This window comes from Corvus brachyrhynchos, unplaced genomic scaffold (assembly GCF_000691975.1).
Source record: "Corvus brachyrhynchos isolate BGI_N302 unplaced genomic scaffold, ASM69197v1 scaffold136, whole genome shotgun sequence".
Taxonomy (NCBI): domain Eukaryota; kingdom Metazoa; phylum Chordata; class Aves; order Passeriformes; family Corvidae; genus Corvus; species Corvus brachyrhynchos.
This window is the reverse complement of record NW_008239080.1, coordinates 3,786,567-3,806,633: the sequence shown is the minus strand read 5'-3', so window position 1 is coordinate 3,806,633 and position 20,067 is coordinate 3,786,567. Positions and strand designations below refer to the sequence as shown.

General features: G+C 38.1%; 1 protein-coding gene across 3 annotated transcripts in view; it reads right to left on the bottom strand.

Annotated features, from left to right (window-relative positions):
- Positions 1 to 20,067, bottom strand: part of EYS (eyes shut homolog (Drosophila)) — an 859,267-nt gene that overhangs the window by 545,119 nt on the left and 294,081 nt on the right. For all 3 annotated transcript variants that reach the window (XM_017739228.1, XM_017739229.1, XM_017739230.1), the window contains one exon: positions 18,143 to 18,247. In XM_017739228.1, coding sequence (XP_017594717.1) covers positions 18,143 to 18,247 — 105 coding nt within the window. The remainder of the gene's footprint in view (positions 1 to 18,142; positions 18,248 to 20,067) is intronic.

Sequence of the window (20,067 nt, the reverse complement as noted above, 5' to 3'; positions counted from 1 at the left end):
GAAGGTAGCTTGATTGTGGGTCCCCTCTGGTGAAGGGAAGGCCAGGGACGAGCTCTCTCCTCTACAGAGGCGAGCTGGTCTTCTTTTATAGGGATACAGGGGATCAGCAAGGGGACCAATGGATTACAGAGGGTCTGGGATAGACCAATGGGTTACAGAACGATCTGCATAGGGTCTCCCAAAGGATTGTGGGTCTACTTTTCCTCACCATGACTCAAAAGTCCTTTCCAGGGAGTCCTGCTGGGCGATCTTATCTCAGCAGACATCCCTCCAGGGCAGTGGCTGGGCATACCCCACAGGAGCCCACTGTGGAGTAGGTTTCCTGGTAGGACTGGTGACCCAATGGGGGAAATCACACTGGTGCAGGCTGTCCTTGAAGGACTGCATTCCATGGAAAGGGACCCAAGTTTGAGCAGTTCATGAAGAACTGCACCCCGTAGATAGGGCTCATGCTGGAGTTTACAGAGAAGTCTTCCATGGGAGGGACCCCGCACTGGAGCAGGTGAAGGACTCCTTTCCCTGAGAAGCAGCAGAAACAACCTGGGCCATAACCCCCATTCTGGTCTTCCTGCACCACTGGGAGGAGCAGGTAGAGCATGGGAGGGAGGAAAGGGTGGGGTGAAGGTGTTTGTAAGATTTTGTTTTACTTCCTCTTTTCCTGTACTGGGTTGGATTAATAGTAAATTCAGTTAATTTTTCCAAGACAGGTCTGTTTTGCTTGTGACAGTAATGTGTCAGTGATCTCTCCCAGTCCTTATTTGAACTCAAGAGACTTACCTTATATTTTAACCCCCCTGTATTGTTGCCAAGGAGAGATATAAAGTGTCTTTAACAGGTTCCTGGCATCTAGCCAGGGTCAGCCCACCACAATACAAAAGGCAGGGAGAAAAATAATGCTCTTGTCTCAGACAATACAAGAGGAAAGTGTTTTATTCTGACCATCTCCTCTAATAAATAGATGTGATAGCTGTATTGAAGTAACCAGTCACAACTATAAAAGACACAGCAGAAGATGCAATTTTCTCTGTTGTATCCTTCTTACATATATGGTTTCTGCAACTCAGATAACAAAACCCAGTAATTCTCGGTAAAGACAATTCAAACTTCAGCAATTAGATTAGTATAACAGTTGCCCTCTGAAAGTTTTAGAACTTCATGTTCCAAAAGGTAAGAGACTGAGAAATCATGGCAATTCAACTTTAAGAAAGTCTTTGTGTTTTCTGAAGACTGCTCATTTTCACAAGCAGACTTTCTGATCTAACAACAGCAGCAAATTGAAAAATTCAGATTGTTCTGTTCTTGCAAAAAAATCAGCTGTTTTATTTCTCAGTTGAGCTTGGGGACAAGTCAAAAGTTGTGTTTATGTACACATAGTCTGAAAGAAAGTTAACAAGTTATAAGAATGTACTTTTATTAGTACTGAGGGTGTTTGTACATTAGCTTTTTTCCTACATAGTCAGTTGTGAAATAAATAAATAAATAAATACTCTAAGGCAAAAGAATTTCAAGACTAGCAATTCAATTTTCTGTCAATCAGGTTTGAAGTATTTCAAGAGTTTATATATTTTGCAGTTTTTTCAGCTAAGTAATAAGTGAAAAAAATAAATCTTCTAGGCCAAAAGTCTGTTTTTATCCCACAATGTCAGCAGTTTCTGATAAATAATGTTTCATTGGATATTCCTCAAAAAGCTCTACTGGAAGCTGAAAAGTAATTATTACAAGTTGGTTTGAATTTTGTATTATGATTTTCTGATCAGAAGACTGAAAAATATTTTTTCAGAAAAAACTTCTGTGCATCATTTAATCTTAATTCAGCCTGGAGAGGAATTTAAAAGAGCAGTCAGTCCCCCTTCTGCTTACCACTAACTCAATTTGGTATCAACAAATACATGTACATTTTAAAATATTCTGGATATCCCAGAAGTTCTGCCTCAGCCATATTAGGTTGTTTACTGTAAAAACTAATATGACAATGATGGCAAGCCAATGTACCTGACATAGGCAACAAAAGGTGATTTCCTATAAGCTACCAAAGGATTTGCTCTAGGATCAATTCTGATTCCAACAGTTCCCAGGGAACAGACCTCACAGGCAGAGCTTACAAAGCCAGAAGCATATCTTGTGTGGGCCTGAATCCACACCCCTTTCTGGCCCTCTTCTGGGCTTTTACTAAACAGTTACTGTTAGCCAATTTGTCCTAGTCACCTCTGTGCTAAAGCAGAAATTCTTGGCACAGGCACATTAATTTCCCTTCACTGATATATTTGCAGGGTCTGCTCAACCCTGGAGATTAATTTTTAGCTTCAGTTATGCTCCAACACAGGAGAGTTAAAGGGCATTGTTATTTCCATTTCAGAATGCAGTCCATCATGGAATCACTGTGTACCCAAATATAAGTTATCTGACATATTTAAAAATTTACAAATTGTCAGATTAAATTGAATTCTTTAGAGGTGAGAGGCAAGCTGTTCTCTAACAGTTTGGTCACTACTTATTGAACACCAGTGTTTTTCTGATAATAATCGTCATTCACCAATAAACTCTAGCAATATGGATAATAACAACATTTTTTTGAGATATGTCATGATCATACCTACAGCTCCAGTTAGAGGCACAATTCTTTTGGAAAAATAAATATTAGTAGCCTTTGTGAGATAGGTAATGGTTACCAACACAATCATAACCTGTGCTGACTCTGTATGCAGAGTATATGTCTTCATACCATATTTTAAAGTACTGTGTTCAGATAGCTTTAATTTAATAAATTTAATCAAATTTTCTTATTCCTACAGATCATATGACAGCAAAGTATGCAGGGCACAACTCACTGACAAGCAATACAGTCCCTCAGCACCCAAATGAGAAAAGCTGAGCAGGTCCATTGCTGATAACCAGCTCTAGCACAGCACTGTGATGACCTGCAGTGGCAAAGTAGGTTTGAGAAGAAGCCTGGAAGTCAAAGTCAGCAAGGCAAGGTCAGATTGGCAGCAGCCTGATGGTATACACTGGCATACGACAGGGAACTACATCACTTCTTGCACAAGCAGAACTCTTGGACAAATATTTCAGGGTGGAGATTTCTTTGTCCAGGGCACAACAGCAGTACATGGCTCAATCCCATTCAGCCTGAAATTTCAGGATGAGTTTTTGCAAATTGCTGCCCAGTTGTTTCCAATTTTCTATGAATTTGTTTATGACGGCCAAAGTGGTTTCATCTTTGCTTGGCTGAACCTCCTTTCTTTTCCAGAACACTGCTAGAGTTTTTTGCCTGTGTCTCTCCCAGTTTGGTGCCATCTGCACATTCAGGCACAATATTCCTAATTCAATCATCCAGATCATTGATAAGCAACATTAATGAAGAGCATTTAGTGGACTCAAAATAATTCCACTAATGTTCTTTTCTACACTGAATCACTATCAGTTTTTAGTACTTTTTTCCAGTGGAGTTACATGTCGTTCAGTGGTAGTTTCATTGAGACACTGTTCCTTATATTGAGACGCTGGTTTCCTTATAAGAATGATGATGCATTCAAGATATATAGAACCTTCTTCCTTATCCCAAAAGTTTATTACCACCTCACAACAGAAATTGCAATGGCTTCACACATTTTGCTCTTGAGAAATTCATGTTACCTAGTGACTGTCATATTTTTGTTGGCTTCAGATGCTTATAAATAGTTCATCTCCACATTTTCTCTGGTATTTTTTCAAGAATTCAAGTTAGACCTCACAGTTCTATACTTCACTTCTGCTCTTTTCTACCTTTCTGTTTCTTCGTCTAACCACAGGCCTACAGCTCTGAAATTGCTCTGAATCCTTTCTAAATGCCACAGCTGAAGTTGTAGCCAAACAAAAAGATTTTACAGTGTGCCTTTTCATTTGAGCATTCTAGGCTCTTCTCTGACTGATAAAATCTTGAAGAATATTATTCTGGGAGTTATAGAAAAACACCTGAAAAAAACATCAGGAAAAACAGGATCCTTCTGGACAGGATGTATGGGACACATCTGGATAAACACATCATGTAATGAGTGAGCAACTGGCTCACAGGTTGGATGCAAAGGGCAAGAGTGAATGGGGTAGCATCAGAGTGGTGACCTGTCATTGGTGGGGCTACACAAGGCTTCATCCTCAGTCCTGTGCTCTTCAAAATACTCAGAAATTACTTGGACACCGGACTTAAAGGAATACTATGTAAGTTTGTCAATAATACTAAACTGGGAGGAATTGTTGACTCCCTCAAAGGCAGAGAGACCCTGCAGAGAGACTTATACAATTTAGAGGGCTGGGCAATCACTGACCACATGAAGTTGAGCCAGGGAAAGTGCCAGATTCTGCAACTGGTCCAGAGCAACTCTGGATGAATGTACAGACTGGGGAATGAGATGCTGGAAAGCAGCACTGCGGAAAGGGATTTTGGGTTCTGGTTGACAGAAAGTTGAACATGAGTCATCAGTGCCCTGGCCAACCGTGTCCTTGGGGGCATCAGACACAGCATCACCAGCCGGGCAAGGGAGGGGATTGTCCTGCTCTCCTCTGCGCTGGGGTGGCCTCACTTCAAGTTCTGTATGCAGTTTTGGGTGACACAATACGAGACTAATATTAAAAAGTGTCCAAAGGAGGGCAACAAAATGGTGAAGGGCCTTGATGGGAAGCCATATGAGGAGTGACTGAAGTCACTGAGTCTGTTCAGCCTTTTGCTTTTTAAGGGTTCTTTTCTTCTTGAATATAGACCAAAACAGCAGGACAGAAGTTCTGATCTACAAAGTTCTTTTAAAAGGAGTGAATCTGACCTTTCTGTAACTTTTTCTGTTCATTTCCCGCCATCTAGAATTTCTTTCTGCCACTGAGGGCTAATGAGTGCACCTCGTCTCTTTTAGCTACTTGACTTCAATAACCATTTCTATTGCTTTGGACAAGGTGGACCTTAAGCCATACAATTTAATGAGAAGATGTAGGAGAACTATTGCCCTGCAGTGTTTTTTCCCAAAAAACCCCCTTAAACCTAGGCAAAGGGCCACAATGGCTAGATAAATCTTCCAATACCGTAAGAACATTGTTGTCAGTTCAGCTAAAAGATGGGTTAGAACTAGAGAAAAAGGATTAAGGAAAAACAGACACATACTCTATACACCTTACAGAAATACACCAGAAGACTTACAGCTATTAAAACAGAAGTTTGATTACTGTACCACAGCAGGCAGCTTCAGAATCTCTATTATTTACATTAAGAAGACACAGAAGAAGTTTTTATTCTGACTGTGCTTACTGGCTTGAAATGTGTCAAGCTATCTTATAATTTTGTGGTACGATGGATTAAAACAGCTCCTAATGCTGTTTTACAACTGCAGAATAAAATAGCCACAAGGGTAGGAAAAAAAAAAAAATAAAAGCCCTAAGAAATAATATCTGTTATACATTTTCATTTTCCCCTGAGGAGTGCAAAGTTGTTAGTGTTTGCTGCTTCTTTTGGGGTGATGTCAAGATCTGCTGAGAAGGTGATATGTATCTTATGACATAGCTTGATTGTTACTAGGAAAAGGTAATTTATTACCCTTTCCTATATAACATCTTCCTGTAATTGATATGCAAATCCTGTGGCATTTATAAATTCCTTTATGGATAATGAAAAATGAGAGTGAGCAGTTGCTTAATTGAAATAGTTTACCCCAGTCAGATCTGGGGTAAAATCGTTGCTGCTAGCAGATCAGTAGGAAAAAAACCCCAATAAACAAAAACAATGACAAAAACATAAGCAACAATATCAATAATTAATATGAATTACCTAACTTCTGAATTACACAGATTTTCAGCTTAATATCTCTGAAAAAAAAGAGCAGTGAAATACGAAGCTCCCAGTAAAATCAGCACAAGCAATGGGGCAATGTTGCTATTGTTCCTCAGTTACATCTTGCAGGTATTGCATGATTTGAGATTTCATGTGTCAAGAATAAGGAGATAAGAGGATGAGCCGCTCCCCATTGTGCAATACAATACTGGATTAAATAAAGAGCTCTTAAGTTTAATATTCTTATTTTAGAGATGAATTAATTTTTTACAGAAACTAAGTTTGATGACTTTATTAAGAAGAGAATGGTTTCTGAAGTGCCACATAAATTCAGGCCTGCATTTCCTCAGGAGTGTAAAGGTTTCTTAAGCAGAATTTAGGAAGACAAATATGAAAATAAAAATAAACATACTTTATCTTGCTGTTCATGTCCTTTATGGTATTAAGATTGGCAGGTAGTACACAAGCAAAATATTGGGATGAACTATTTCTTAGAATTTGCTGATAAGCAATCTGTTGGACAGAGAGAAAGTACATAGACGTTCCCTGTCATCCATCATATATTTTCTAGTCTTTTTGTAAATTCTAAAGATAATATGAGATATAAATATGATCCTTCATTTCTCATCTGATTAGAACTCTATATGCTAATAGAAAAATTGGGGTGGGGGGGAAAGTATTTTTTCTAGAAACAGGTAAGTAAAGGGGAAAAAAATGGTGATTAAACCACATAAAGCAACAGCAACAGACTTTGTTGAAGATCTGGTAAGGCAATTCTCTTACCTGTCAGGAATTTTATACAATATTTTTACTCCTTACTAATGCAAGTAGAGCGATAGAAAATGAAAACTGAAATTAATTATTTTTTAGTACATTGGAGGACCAGAAGATTAGTTGGAAAGTGAGTTGTCAAAGAAGGAAGTTATTTTAGAGGAGGGTAGAAAAGCATAAAGACAGAACAAAAACATAGATGAAGAATTAAATGAGTGGAAATTTCAAGGAAAAAGACAAGCGTATAAAAATTATGTTTAGTAGACACAGCATACTAACACCAAGAAAAGGCCGTAGTTTGATTATCACTTTAAATTTTCAACAAAAAATATGATTTTAATCTTATTGACCAAACTTTTAGGTGTCTATAGCAGTTTTCTGGAATGTGGTGTCTGAAAACAAACGTTATTTGCATTTCTAATGTCAGAAATGGAAAAAGATAGCAAGGAGCCAGAGATTACATCATTGTAAATCTTATTAATTTCTTATTAAATGGGAATGGGCTCATTCTATAACCAAGAGGCACTTAATCATGGGAACATATTCCAATAATGTATCAGAAAATAAAAAAAATATAGAGATATCAAACATAAGAAGCAGAAAATTAAAAATTAGTCAGAATTGTCAAATTATATCCTTTATAAAAGAATATAACTTTGGTAAGTTGTGAAATACAGCTATGATAGTTTTAACAGGTCTTTAAAACAGCTGTTTAGTATCGACTAATCATTCCTTTCCATCCTGTTACTGCCATTACAGTACTTTTAGAAGTTAATAGACGCAAGCTAAAGGTTGTCATAGAGATATTTCCTCACCTGGGGGATTTCTAATGGGTTATTGCAGTATTCCTCAAGACATCACTCTTTTGTGTCCGCTTTTGGTAACAGTAACTCAATGTCTTATTAGACACTTTGAAACAAATAGTGTTGTTTCTATTAAAAAAATGTCAAATTTGTAAGTCATCTGTTAGGGTTGGTGGATTGAATTGACATTACAAATGAGCTATTAATCATTTTTTTTCCCTGTATTTTAGCCTTATAAATGACAGCACATAATAAGAGAAAGTCAGCAATTTTTTTCTTGTTCTATTGCAGGAAAATTTCATTTACCACTGGCATGAAGCACTATACTGGTAAAAATAGGAACACAGGTAAAAATTGGAATTATAAAAAAGAAAGTAACTTTATTAAGTTATTACACCTAATAAGGTATCTTTTCACAATAGCAAGAAATTTGCCATGTGGTCTCTTCACCATGTTTACTTTTTCTTCATCACAGCCTGCCTAAACAGCAAAGTCTTGTAAGAGACTTTTTAATGAACTTTGCAAAGTGTGTTGCTCTTCTCATTTGTCCTTTCCTGTTTCCTATTTTCACATTATATTTTTGGATTCCGCCTTTTCCTTCTACTACACTTGGTTGCAAGTATATATACATAGTATGTGTTGATGTATAATGAATGGTTTTCAGTGCCATCCAGTGAATTTTCTTCTTCCTTCTTCATTTACTTCTTTTCATTTGCTAAAACTGTAATTAAAAGGTATATCTATTTCAAGACTTTTTAAAATCATTGTGTCTTGTTTTACATCTTCTTAATTTATCAATATTCTATATATTTCAGTCTTTCAGTGCAAAAGCTCACTAAATGTTTATTGCTATGAGAATAATATAATGAAATCTCACTGAAGTAGAAACGGCAGAGTTTTATTTGCTCTTAATACCTTTATGTCCAATTTTTAACAGATAATAAAGATTAGGTTTAAAAGTTTAAATCTTACTGTTCTTCTGGGAACATTTTGAACAAATAGAAGGTATAGATTCCAGTGTATTACAGAATACAAAGTTGTATATTACATCATAGTGAACACTTTGAATAAACAATGTCTGAGCAATTACATGCCACTGGAAGAATGACTTATTATGCACTTTTTCAGCAGCATTTTTATTTACATAAATCTCAAAGACTTTTGTTTGCATGAAACATGTATATTAAGGTTAGCATTACAACTTAAAACATGTATGACAACTTAATCCAAAAGTATGATAAAGTATGACAAGTGAGGAAACTTAAAACTTCTCTGCCCTGTCATCTTGATTTTCTAATGAAAAACATGGAAGTAGAAAGAGGTATGTATATCTCAAAATTTGATTTACATAGAAAATTGGAAAGGCAAATTTGAGGAAACTGGTGAGTCATGATATGAACAAATTAGTGAGTTATAAAAAAACCGCCAGAAACCCCACCAAGTAATGCAAAGGCAGTCACTCTTCACCTCCCCCTAATGGCCATATGGTCTCTGAGCAAAAGCTACTTTAGAAAACTCTTTCCATGCTTTTATTGCTACTATATTATTGCATATGGAAGATAATTTCTCTTTGGTCCATTGGGGTCAGCTGTCCCAGCTTTGTACACTCTCAGCTTTTTGTCCACTCCAGCCTACTCACTGTCAGGGCAAAAGAGAAACAGAGATGGGCATGATGCTGTGCAAGCACTGCTCAGCAGCAGCCAAAACATTCTTGAGTTATCAACACAGCTTTCGTCACAAATCTAAAACACAGCACTGTAACAACTTCTATGAAGAGAATTAGTTCTATCTCAAACAGACCCAGTACACAGATCCAATCAATTCTTTGTTTGGGGGGAATACCCATTAGAGATTCATTTTCTTGTGTATTTTCCAGTCTTTCTCTGCTGATAATGACAAGATTAGGGGCTTTTTTCCATTGTAAAAAAGAATGGCCCTGGAAGATTATTTTTTCTGCTTCATAATGTTGAAAATACTGTAGAATACTTCTGAATTCTTTTTCTTTATGAAAGAGGGCTCTCAACTTGTGCCAATTTTAGAATTGCTGCCTTTTTCTGCTATGTCATTTATGACTAAACTGTTACACATAATGTAAAAAACAGTTGCAGTTTAACTAATATTATAAAGGGCTCCATGAAAAAATGTAGCAAACTATCAGACCTTCAGTGGTAACAAATGACTGGACATGATCAGGAACATCTTTATTAGAAAAATATCTTAATACACTAAGATTCTCAAAACCACAGAAGAATTACTGGGGTGACTCAAAATATATTTAATGTTTCACAAATATCAGAGGCAAGCTCTAGTGTATGGATGAGCTATAAATGTAAGGAAAAACTCTTGGTAAGGACCCCTAATAATGTTCCCTGTCACTCTTTCTTTCCAGATACTGCTTTTGCAAGGGTCAATAAAAGTGGCAGGTCCTGGAGACCCATCCGCATTAACCTCTGCTTCTCCAAAATCTCTGACTTTACATGGACTCAGCCGTCATCCTGGATTAAGAGCCAACACGTATCATGGATGTGACTGCCTACACTGATGCCATGATGATTTTTTGCCTTTTCTTTTATACCCCTTTATACCTTTTTACAACTTCTGTATTCTTAGTGCTTTTTGCCTACATTCTTGGACTTGTTTGTTCAGCTAGGAGACTAAACATTTTAAAAGCTTTGCAGGTAGGGATCAGTGTGCCCCAGACCCCATGGTCCTCTCCAGAACACATTCTGTAAACTAAGATAGAACCATCCAGGGCAAGGCTCCTTGTAGGGGGGGCTCATTCAAGCCTCTCACTGGGAAAACTTTGATAGATATGCTAATTAGTAAGACCTATAATGTTTTACCACATCTTTGGGGGTGTGCATTGCAGTGTGCATTCAGGTGCATTCAACCTGGACGTAGTGCACCTAAGGATCCTTAAAATAAATACCAAGGTAAAATCCCTTTTTCCCTTCTAACCGTGTATGACTCTTGATTTTAAGACCAGGAAAAGGCATCAACAGAAGTCTCAGTATTAAGATTTTTCAAATGTATTGACCTCTATTTCCCTAAAATATTGAGTCCACTAGCTACTGCTACAAGCCATTCTGTAATCTTTTGCTATATGAATACTCAAAGTATCTTCTGTTTTAGTCTGCAGAGCAACATTTCTACAGCTGATTAGGTGGACTTGTTTAGAAAGAATGCTATCCCAGTACCAGTCAGGATGTTAGGTAGAAGAAACACATGACTTACAAATTGTGTAAGTGAATTGTGACTTGAAGCAAGAAATCAGTAATTGGAATGTTAGGCTACACATCAGGTAGTCTTTTTGGCAAGCAGAACAACAGCTTCATGTTAAAAATGCTGCACTTTCTTATCAGGCAGCTTTGAAATCAAAGCAAAAAATATCATTACCAATTCTATGTTAAGCATCATTGTGCAGCAGCAGTGTGAAGAACTGAATGATTTTGTAAACTTTTTCCATCTGTTATCTTGATGATTCACTTTGTTTTTTGAGTCACAGCATGCAACTGTTTTTCTAAGGTCTCTCCCTGGAGTAAAAACTTTCATGTATAAGCATCTACTTCATAACAAGGGTTGCCAGAAAGGTTTGAAAGAAAGTACAGTCTTATTTCATGGTACACTAAACTTTAATAACAGCAACACCTTCCAAAAAGGAAGAATTTGATTTACGATTTCTCTGTGTGCGTGTTTACTCTTAATCAGAAGTACTGCTCCTTTGATTCAGTGTATTAAGTTGAACAAAAATTGATTTTAGGTTGAGTCCATCAACTGATAGGATTTTCTGCTTCAAAATCAGTCTCCTTTAGCAATCATGCTAATCATCCAGTAATCCCATCAAAAAAAAAGAAGTATTTATGTATTCAGTTAAGTGTAGCTGGGATAATACATCACTGAGGCACAAACAGGGATGGGAAAGAAGGTGTGTAGTAGAAGTAATGTTTTATAAAAGAGAAAAATTGTGCACCCAGCCTAGAACTGTCTGAGAGCAGAAAAAGAGACTATTTAGGGAGAGATTATTAGTATAGCAACTTCCAGCAATCTGTTCCCTTTGAAGCCTTCAAGCATTCAGAGGTATTAAAGAAGTCAAAGGATTCTTTAGTATTGACTTACAGACTTTTTGGTTGTGAATTTGTCTAATCCTTTACCAAACCTTCCAAATAAATTCTCTAGTTATATCACATTCTGTGGTAAAAAATAGAGAAATGAAATGTCATCTGTTAAAAGTTATGTTTCTAAGCTTCCCTCATGCTTGTCTTCTACAAACTTAAAGGGTCCTCACTTTTCCATAAGGAACTCACTACATTCCATTGAGCAATTTTGATGCCTTTCTGAATATATTGAAAAAATCCAGCATCTTGTAGATTAAAATTTCCTTAAATATCACACAAATATTGCCTGTGGTCACGTTATAAATTTTAGAAAGAGATTCCTCCTTCTTCCTCAAACTGTGCTTCCCTACTTGACCATTTCAAGGAATGATTTCCAGATGACAGACTACTGTTGTAGTAAACTATAGCTCTTTTTGTTAATTTTGTTTGCCCCCTTTTCAAAATTCAATATGCATAGGTAACCATTTTCTAGTGGAAGAATAAATTAATACTCATGAAAAAAATGATAGTTGATAAATTCTTGAATATTCATAAAAAGTTTGGCTTTGGAAAAACATTGCATATAAACAAACACTTATTCTTTTCAGCCACAAACTTGATAAAATTTAACACTGTAATTAAGATTATGCAGAACTTTTTTAGATCCGGTCAAAATGCCTACAGTCTTAAAGACTTTGTGTAGGTACAGGTAGTTCAATTCAAATTCACCTTAAAGTATTATATTGATACAGTAAAACTGGGCAAATATTTCTTATTTAATAATAGAATCACAGGACAACTTAAGTTGGAAATGATGTCTTGAGGCCATCTAGTCTAATAGTCACTCATAGTAACACCAGCTAGATCAGGTAGCTAAGGGAACTGTCCTGTCAATTTTCGAATATGATTCCATGGATGGGGATACCACAAGCTTTCCAGGAAATAAGTTCCAATAGTTAACCACCTTCATAGTGCAGCTGGTTTTGGGGTTTTTTTCACCTTAATGTTGAATTTTCCTTTATTCTGACTTGTGTCCATTGACTCTTGCCCTGACAGAATTCTGACCTTTAAGAAAAACCTTGTTCTGTCTCCCCTGTATCCTACCAGGAGGTAGTAGCAAACCCCAATAAAATCTCTTAGCCTTTTCTTCAGGATGAAGAGGTCCAATTTCTTCAGTATCTCCATTTTCATGGTGTGGATATAAATACGCTGCTAGCAAGAATTTTTCTTGCTTCTTTCCAGTCCCATGAGATACTTTTCTCTCTCACAGAAGATATTAGCAGAGTTCTATAAGCTATGAACATCTGTGGCCTTGCAAAGCCTTGTTTATAGTACAGTAGAAAAATATTTTGACTATGGATGTTTTAGGATTTTAGCCAATCACCCCAAGGGATGGCTGATCCTTTGACCAATTAGACTATGAAAAAAAAGGTCTATAAAAGAGTTGTAAAATAATTAAATAAATCAATCTTGCTGCACAATTCCTGCGGTTGGATCTCTCTTCTCCTCCCTACCACTGCGGGATACCGTGATATCATGGCACTTTGCTAGATTTGCCCCAGTAAGGCAATGTCCTTTTAGCAGAGAATGCAAAAGTGATACGGTACTTCCTACACAGTTTCACAAGTCTGTAGTAGGGCATCTCACCCCCCACAAGAATTTATCTGCTGTTTGTTAACTGGTCAGATAACTCAAGCAAGACAAGTTGTCTTGTCGTGAGTTATTTTGGCACTGTGGGGTTAATGCTGGTCTGGCATCTCCCAGCTGCCAATGAACATCTTGCTGTTGAAGTGAGATCTGGGAAGATAAGCCAGATTTTTGACTGACCTTTTGGTACCTCCCTTTATGACTGCAAAAGCAACACCAAATTTTCACAAAGCAGAAACCTGTATATTTTCCTGGAACTGTGTGGAGTTTCTCCCGTGAGTAGGGACACTTCACAGTTACTCCCCAGGTGTTAAGTGGAAGAATCTGTGCACATTATTGTCATTCCAGTGGTAAGTTACATTTGACTCCTAATCAATACTGGTTTTTTTGCTAGCTTTAATGTTTGTCCCTTGATATGGTTTTAACTGTTTTTTGTTATGCTGTAATCTGCTAGTACTTCTTTAGTTTTATACTGTGTAGTAAGCAGTTCTGAGTAAGATCTTTCATCTGTTATCTCTTGTCTGTTTAGTAAATAGTTCATTTAATTTGTAAATAGATCTGATTTGCCATCATTAGGACTTGTGGGCCAGAGTTATTCTTTAAATTTAAACTGCTGCTGAATTCTGAGGTTTGTCTGAAGCTTCCACTCATCCCATGACACAAGTCACGAGTAGAAAAATAATCATCTCCAGACTTGCTAGCTGCACTCTTCCTAACACAGGCCAAGATGCTTTCCCACAGGATGCATGACTGGCTCGTGTTCTACTTGTTGAACACCAGGAGACTCTCAGGTCATTTTTGCAAAGCTGCTTTTCAGCCAGCTGGGCACTAGGTTCTACTGGTGCATGGGACTATTCCAAAGCTGAAGGACTTGCATTTCTGTTTGTTGAACTCTGTGAGATTCCTATAGGCCTGTTTCTCCAGCCTGGTAGTGTCTCTGAACAGAAATAATAGCTTTCAGCATATTGTAATGGGCCAACCCTGGCTGGATGCCAGACACCCACCAAAGCCTATCAATCCCCACAAAAAATGGGTGGGGGAGAGAAAATATAACCAAGGGTTGATGGGTTGAGACCAGAACAGAGAGAGATCACTCACCAAATACTGTCATGGGCAAACCAAACTAGAATCAGAGATATTAATTGAATTTATCATTAATAAAATCAGAGCAGGATAATGAGAAATAAAATAAGACCTTAGAAACACCTTCCCCCACCCCTCTCTCCTTCCCATCTCTACCTCCTACCCCAGGATAGCAGGGAGACAGGGAATAGGGGTTATAGTCAGTTCATCATACATGGTTCCTATCACTGCTTAGGGTGAGGAGTCCTTCCCCTGCTCCAATGTGGGGTCTTTCCTGTGGGAGACATTTCTTCACAAACTTCTCCAAAATGATTCCATCCCATGGGCAACAGTTCTCCACAAACTACTTCAACACACGTTAATCTTCCACAGGGTGCAGTTCTTCAGGCATAGCCTACTCCACCACGTGTCCCCCACATGATGACAAATCCTACCAGGAAACCTGCTCCACCATGGGCTCCTCTCTCCAGGGGTCTGCGGTCCCTGCCAGGAGCCTGTTCCAGCACAGGCCTCCCATGTGTTCACAGCCTCCTTTCAGGCATCCACCTTCTCTGGCATGGGTCTACTCCATGGGCTGCAGGTGGATCTCTGCACCCCCATGGTCCTCCTTGGGCTGCAGGGGCACAGCTGCCTCACCATGGGCTGCACCATGGGCTGCAGGGGAATCTCAGCTCTGGCACCTGGAGCACCTCCTGCCCCTCCTTCTGCACTGACCTTGGTGTCTGCAGAGCTGTTCCTCCCACATATTCTCATCCTGCTTTTTTCTGGCCACAATTACATCTGAGCAGCAACTTTTGGTCTTTTTCTCTTCTTAAATGTGTTATCACAGAGGCATTACCATTATTCCTTATTGGCCCAGCCTTGGCCAGCAGCACGTCCATCTTGGAGCTGGCTAGCACTGGCTTTCTTGGACATGGAGGAAGGTTCTGGCAGCTTCTCAAAGAAGTCACCCCTGTAGTCCCCCAGATCCCAAAATCTGGCTATGCAAACCCAGAAGGGTTGAAGTCCTCCATGAGGACTAGGGTTTGCGAATGTGAGGCTGCTCCCATCTCTCTACAGAGGGCCTCAACCATTTGGACTCCTTGGTGGAACAGCCTGTGGAAACTCTCACTGTAAAGTCACCTGTCCCCGCCCTTTCTTTAATCCTGACCCATAAGCTCTTGGCTGACTCTTCATCCATCCCCAGGCACAGCTCCATGCACTCCAGCTGGACATTGAGATAGAGTGCAAACACTGCCTCCTCCTCCTCCATTGCCTTGCCTGTCCTTCCTAAAAAGCCTGTATCCTTCCATTTCAACACTCCAGTCATAGGAATCTTTCCACTGTGTCTCTATGATGCCAATATCATAGCCATGGAGGCATGCACACATCTCCAACTCTTTTCATATATTCCCCATGCTGTATGCATTTGCAGAGAGCCATTTAAACTGGGTTCCTGATGAAGCTGATTTATTGGCTGAAATTCCTCTGTGCTGTCCTTCAGGTGCTCTATTGCCTTTCTTCAATCCCTAAATACTGTGTAAACCATTGATTTTCATCCTGCATTTTGCAGATGGGTAAATTCTTCATGAAGACTGTATCTAACAACTGTTCAAAATAGTAGTAGAAAATGTTTACAGTCTGAGATTTCATATGTGTACTTCTTACAGCATTTCACTATTAATTTCATGCATATGATCTCGCTTTTTAAGTGTAAAAGGAAGATGTTTTCATACTTATTGTTGTGTTTGTGATTTCACGAAGCTGACAAAATGAGATGCGACACTTGGTTTATCCCCAAGGAAAGAGTAACAAAATATAGTCACAGTCTTTCAATCAGAAAAGTAAAACTAACTTATTGCATCAACGTGTAAGAATTCAGCCTTAAAAAATTATCCAAATTAGTAATAGTACTAATACTAATACTAATACTAAACCCTTCAATATTCTGCATCTTGAAAGTCTATTGTAAGACTCTCATGTCTAAAAAAGTAGTATGCAAATGTATATGTATGCACATGTATAATATGCACATACACATACTTCTATATATAATAATATCCATAAATATTATACATATATTCATATTATATTCATGCTGATATACTGTTACTTAGTGGCAGTGCTGGCTGTGAGTTTCTGTATTCCACACATCAATAACTTCCAAGCTATTTGTACATTAGACTTGAAATAACTCGTATACATTTTTAAAACATATATAGCTCTTATAGGGACACAAAAATTTTGAACCACTCCTTTTTCCTATACCCTTTAAGTAAATGCTTCTGTCTAAATACAAGCTTGATCATCTATCCTTACATTGCTAACTTGACATTGTATAACAAGGTTTAATGCAATGTAACTGACTTAGGAGTATTAAAAACTGCAAGTGAAAGAGTATTATCACTTCATGTTTTGCTCACTACTTTATGATTGGCTGACAACAGCTGGCCCACAATAAAGAAAGCAGGGGTTAAAAAAAAAGAGTCATATTATGCAAGCGTCACATATTTTAATTAGCTGGTTATATTAAAAGATAGTACATTCCAATGTGTAAATGCTGGCCCATAGCACCAATCCACACCGAAAGGCCACACTGCAGCATATAAGTTCATATCTCATTAAGATACTGTTTATTTATTGGACTCTATGATCTCAGAGGGCTTTTCCAACCTAATTGATTCTGTGCATCTGTGAATAAAATTATGTATGCTGCATAAAGGCAGAAAAGTTGATCTACTCTTACTGACAAATTCAGATATTGCTGGCTTCTCTCATTACTGCAAGCGACTGAACTGGGTTTGCACAGCAGTGTTTCAGTGGGGGGCAGGTACAGGGGTGGCTTCTCTGAGAAGCTGCAGAAACTTCCCTCATGTCTGATGGAGCCAATGCTAGCCAACTCCAGCTGCTGGCCAAGGCTGAGCCCATCACTGACTCTAGTAGCACCTCTGGGATAACATAGTTAAGGTGAGGGAAAAAACTGAACTGGGCAACTGTAGCCAGAAAAAAGTGTGAGGATAACAAGAGAAACAGCTCTGTAGACAACAAAATCAGTAAAGAAGGAGAGGGAGGCGGTGCTGCAAGCACAAGAGCGAGATTCCCCTGTAGCCCGTGGTGCAGTCCATGGTGGGGCAGCTGTGCCAGTGCAGCCCATGGAGGTCCATAGTGTATCTGAGATACACCTGCAGCCCATGGAGGATCTCATGAAAAAACAGGTGCATGTCCAAAGGAGGCTGTGACCCCTCCTGTGGGGAGCCTGAACTACAACAAGCGTGTGGCAGCACCTGTGGCCCCATGGAGGAAGAAGCCCATACTGGAGAGGGTTTCCTGGCAGGAGTTGTGACTCTGTGGGGAACCCACACCTGGAGTGGGCTGTTCCTGAAGGATTGAACTCAGTGGAAGGGACCGATGCTGGAGCAGTTTGTAAAGAACTGCAGTCCGTGGGAAGGAACTTATGCTAGAGAAGTTCTTGGAGGACTCTCTCCCTTGGGAGGCACCCCACATTGGAGCAGGGGAAGAGCATGAAGAGTCCTCCCCTTGAGGAAGAAGGAGAAACAGAAATGATGAGTGATTAACTGCCTGCACCCAGCTTCCAGCCAGGGTCAACACACCGCAGTAACCCCTATGACAACTACTGTATAGCTTGTCCACATTTTCTTTCAGAAATTAAAAAAAATAACTTTTGCTAGTAGAAAAGAAGGAAACAAAATCATGCTACTAGCAGAGTTGGTTGATTTCTAAGGCTTTCTATTCGTCGGTTTGGAAGTCAGGATTTTGGGTATACAAGTTATATTCTGTAAACAAATTCTGCTGACACCACCTGCATAACAACTGTAGCATATGCTTAAAGAATACCTGTTCATCCTTCTCTTTTCAAGCAAAATAAATTACTACTTAGTCATATGCTTATGAAAAATTCTATTTCTTTCTTGAATACAACAGAACATTTCTCAACTAAATATCATGTGACTTCTTACCTGGCAAACAGCTACAGTAAAATTCACCAATCAAATTGTGGCAATGGCCTCCATTTTTGCAGGGCTTGGAGGAACATTCATCAATATCCGTGGAACAATTTTTGTCTGTCCGAAAAGAAAATTAAACATTAAAACTATAAATCATTCTGGGAAAGCAGAAAAGCTGCTTCACGGTGCAAGTGACAACTGCATAATTTAACTTTTCCAGGTTGGAAACACTATTATATTTCTGCTTGACAATTTTAAAACTAGAGATATTCATAGATCATAGCTGATAGTTAACAAATTAAATATTTTAAAGAAATAAATATGAACACCATTTGCAAAAACATCTTTTGTATATTCTAGCATCACAACTCAACGCCATAATTACTAGGGCTATATGCCACTTTGAAAAAACTGTTTTAGAGATTTAATAACATTACTAACAATAGGAAGAAAAAAATATTTCTCAAGGTTTCATGCATATTTCCAGATGAATGAAGCAATTTCTCAGATCTAAAGAGAAACCCACGAGTTCATTCAGCTGTTCCTTCATTTTTCTGCTTTTAAAGAGATTTAATTGAGCTGTAATTCAAACTTATTCAAATCTGAAACAACAAAAATATAGGTGAATATACAGAAGATACACAGAGGGAAACATTTAGAAGACAATGGAATAGGTGGCTTATGAAAACAATTAACTCATTGAACATGCCAAACAAAATCCACTCTCCTGTTTCTCTATTGTGCACTGCATTAATTTAGAGAAATCCATAGGCTGTTATAAATAATACTGGGATCTTTCTGAACAAAAATTGATCAAAAATTAGTGGGACAACTGTATGGACTAGGAGCTCTCATGAATACCAGAAGTTAAGGCAGAGACAGAGGGAAAACTGTAACTGTCACTGATGTGAACAAGCAAACTTTTGTTGGTGTTCTGCGTAAAAACTGATGCAAGGTTCCTTGTATCACTCAAATCAGACATACCGGATAGGTAATGCATCCCAGGGACCTCAGTCTAGGGAGCTGAATTAAAGGATCATATGAGGTTTCTGGGGTCCCTCTTCGACAAACAGACCTTAGACAATTCTAGATTCATTGCAACAATAAATGCATGGCTGGCAGATGGTGTCGCCTTGCAGTTTTGTCTTCCTTAACTATATGGTGTACCTTCAGCTAGCACGTAAAAACAGTATGTACACAAAAATCAAACTAAATGGGCAGGAGAGAGTGAGGAGAAGACAGAGGAAGGAAAAAACCCAACACCCACCCCTTTGTACTGTTTTTCTAAAATAATTGTTTAGAAAAAAGTTTAAGGGGCTGGAAGCAGAAGTTCATAGACAAGGATAAATAGTAGGTAAGACTTCAAAAATTATGTGGAAAATACTGCACAGTCACATAGTATGCTGGATTTAATGATTAAATACAGATCACAAATCCAGTAGAATCAGTTTAAAGAAACATTAAATTTTTTATAGCCAGTGGGTTTTTCTGTTGCTGTTTTGTTGGTTTTTTTAATATTTTAAATAGATAAAAGAACTAGCAGAATACTTAAGAACACAAGACTTGGATTGATAGGGTATTTAATTACAAAACCATAATTTTTGAAAGGAATAATCATTCAAAAATTCAGAGATATTTGAATGTAGTATTGGTAGTGGAAAAGGTAACTGCAAGTTACTTGATTCAAAGTTAAAGGGAAAAGTACTCTCTGATTATAAAGAAAGAAATGTGAAAAACTTAGCTGAGAGCAGTCAAAATCCATGGAAAGGGAGAGGAGGATGAACAACATAATAACAAAGGAAATCAGAAAAACTGCAAAGAATGCAAAGTTCTCATTTGAAACCTGATAAAGAGTGAACATCTTACCTTTAAAAGGTAATTAAGAAAGCTGCTACTTTCTATAAGTACACAAGTAAAAACTTCCTTTTTGTGGGATA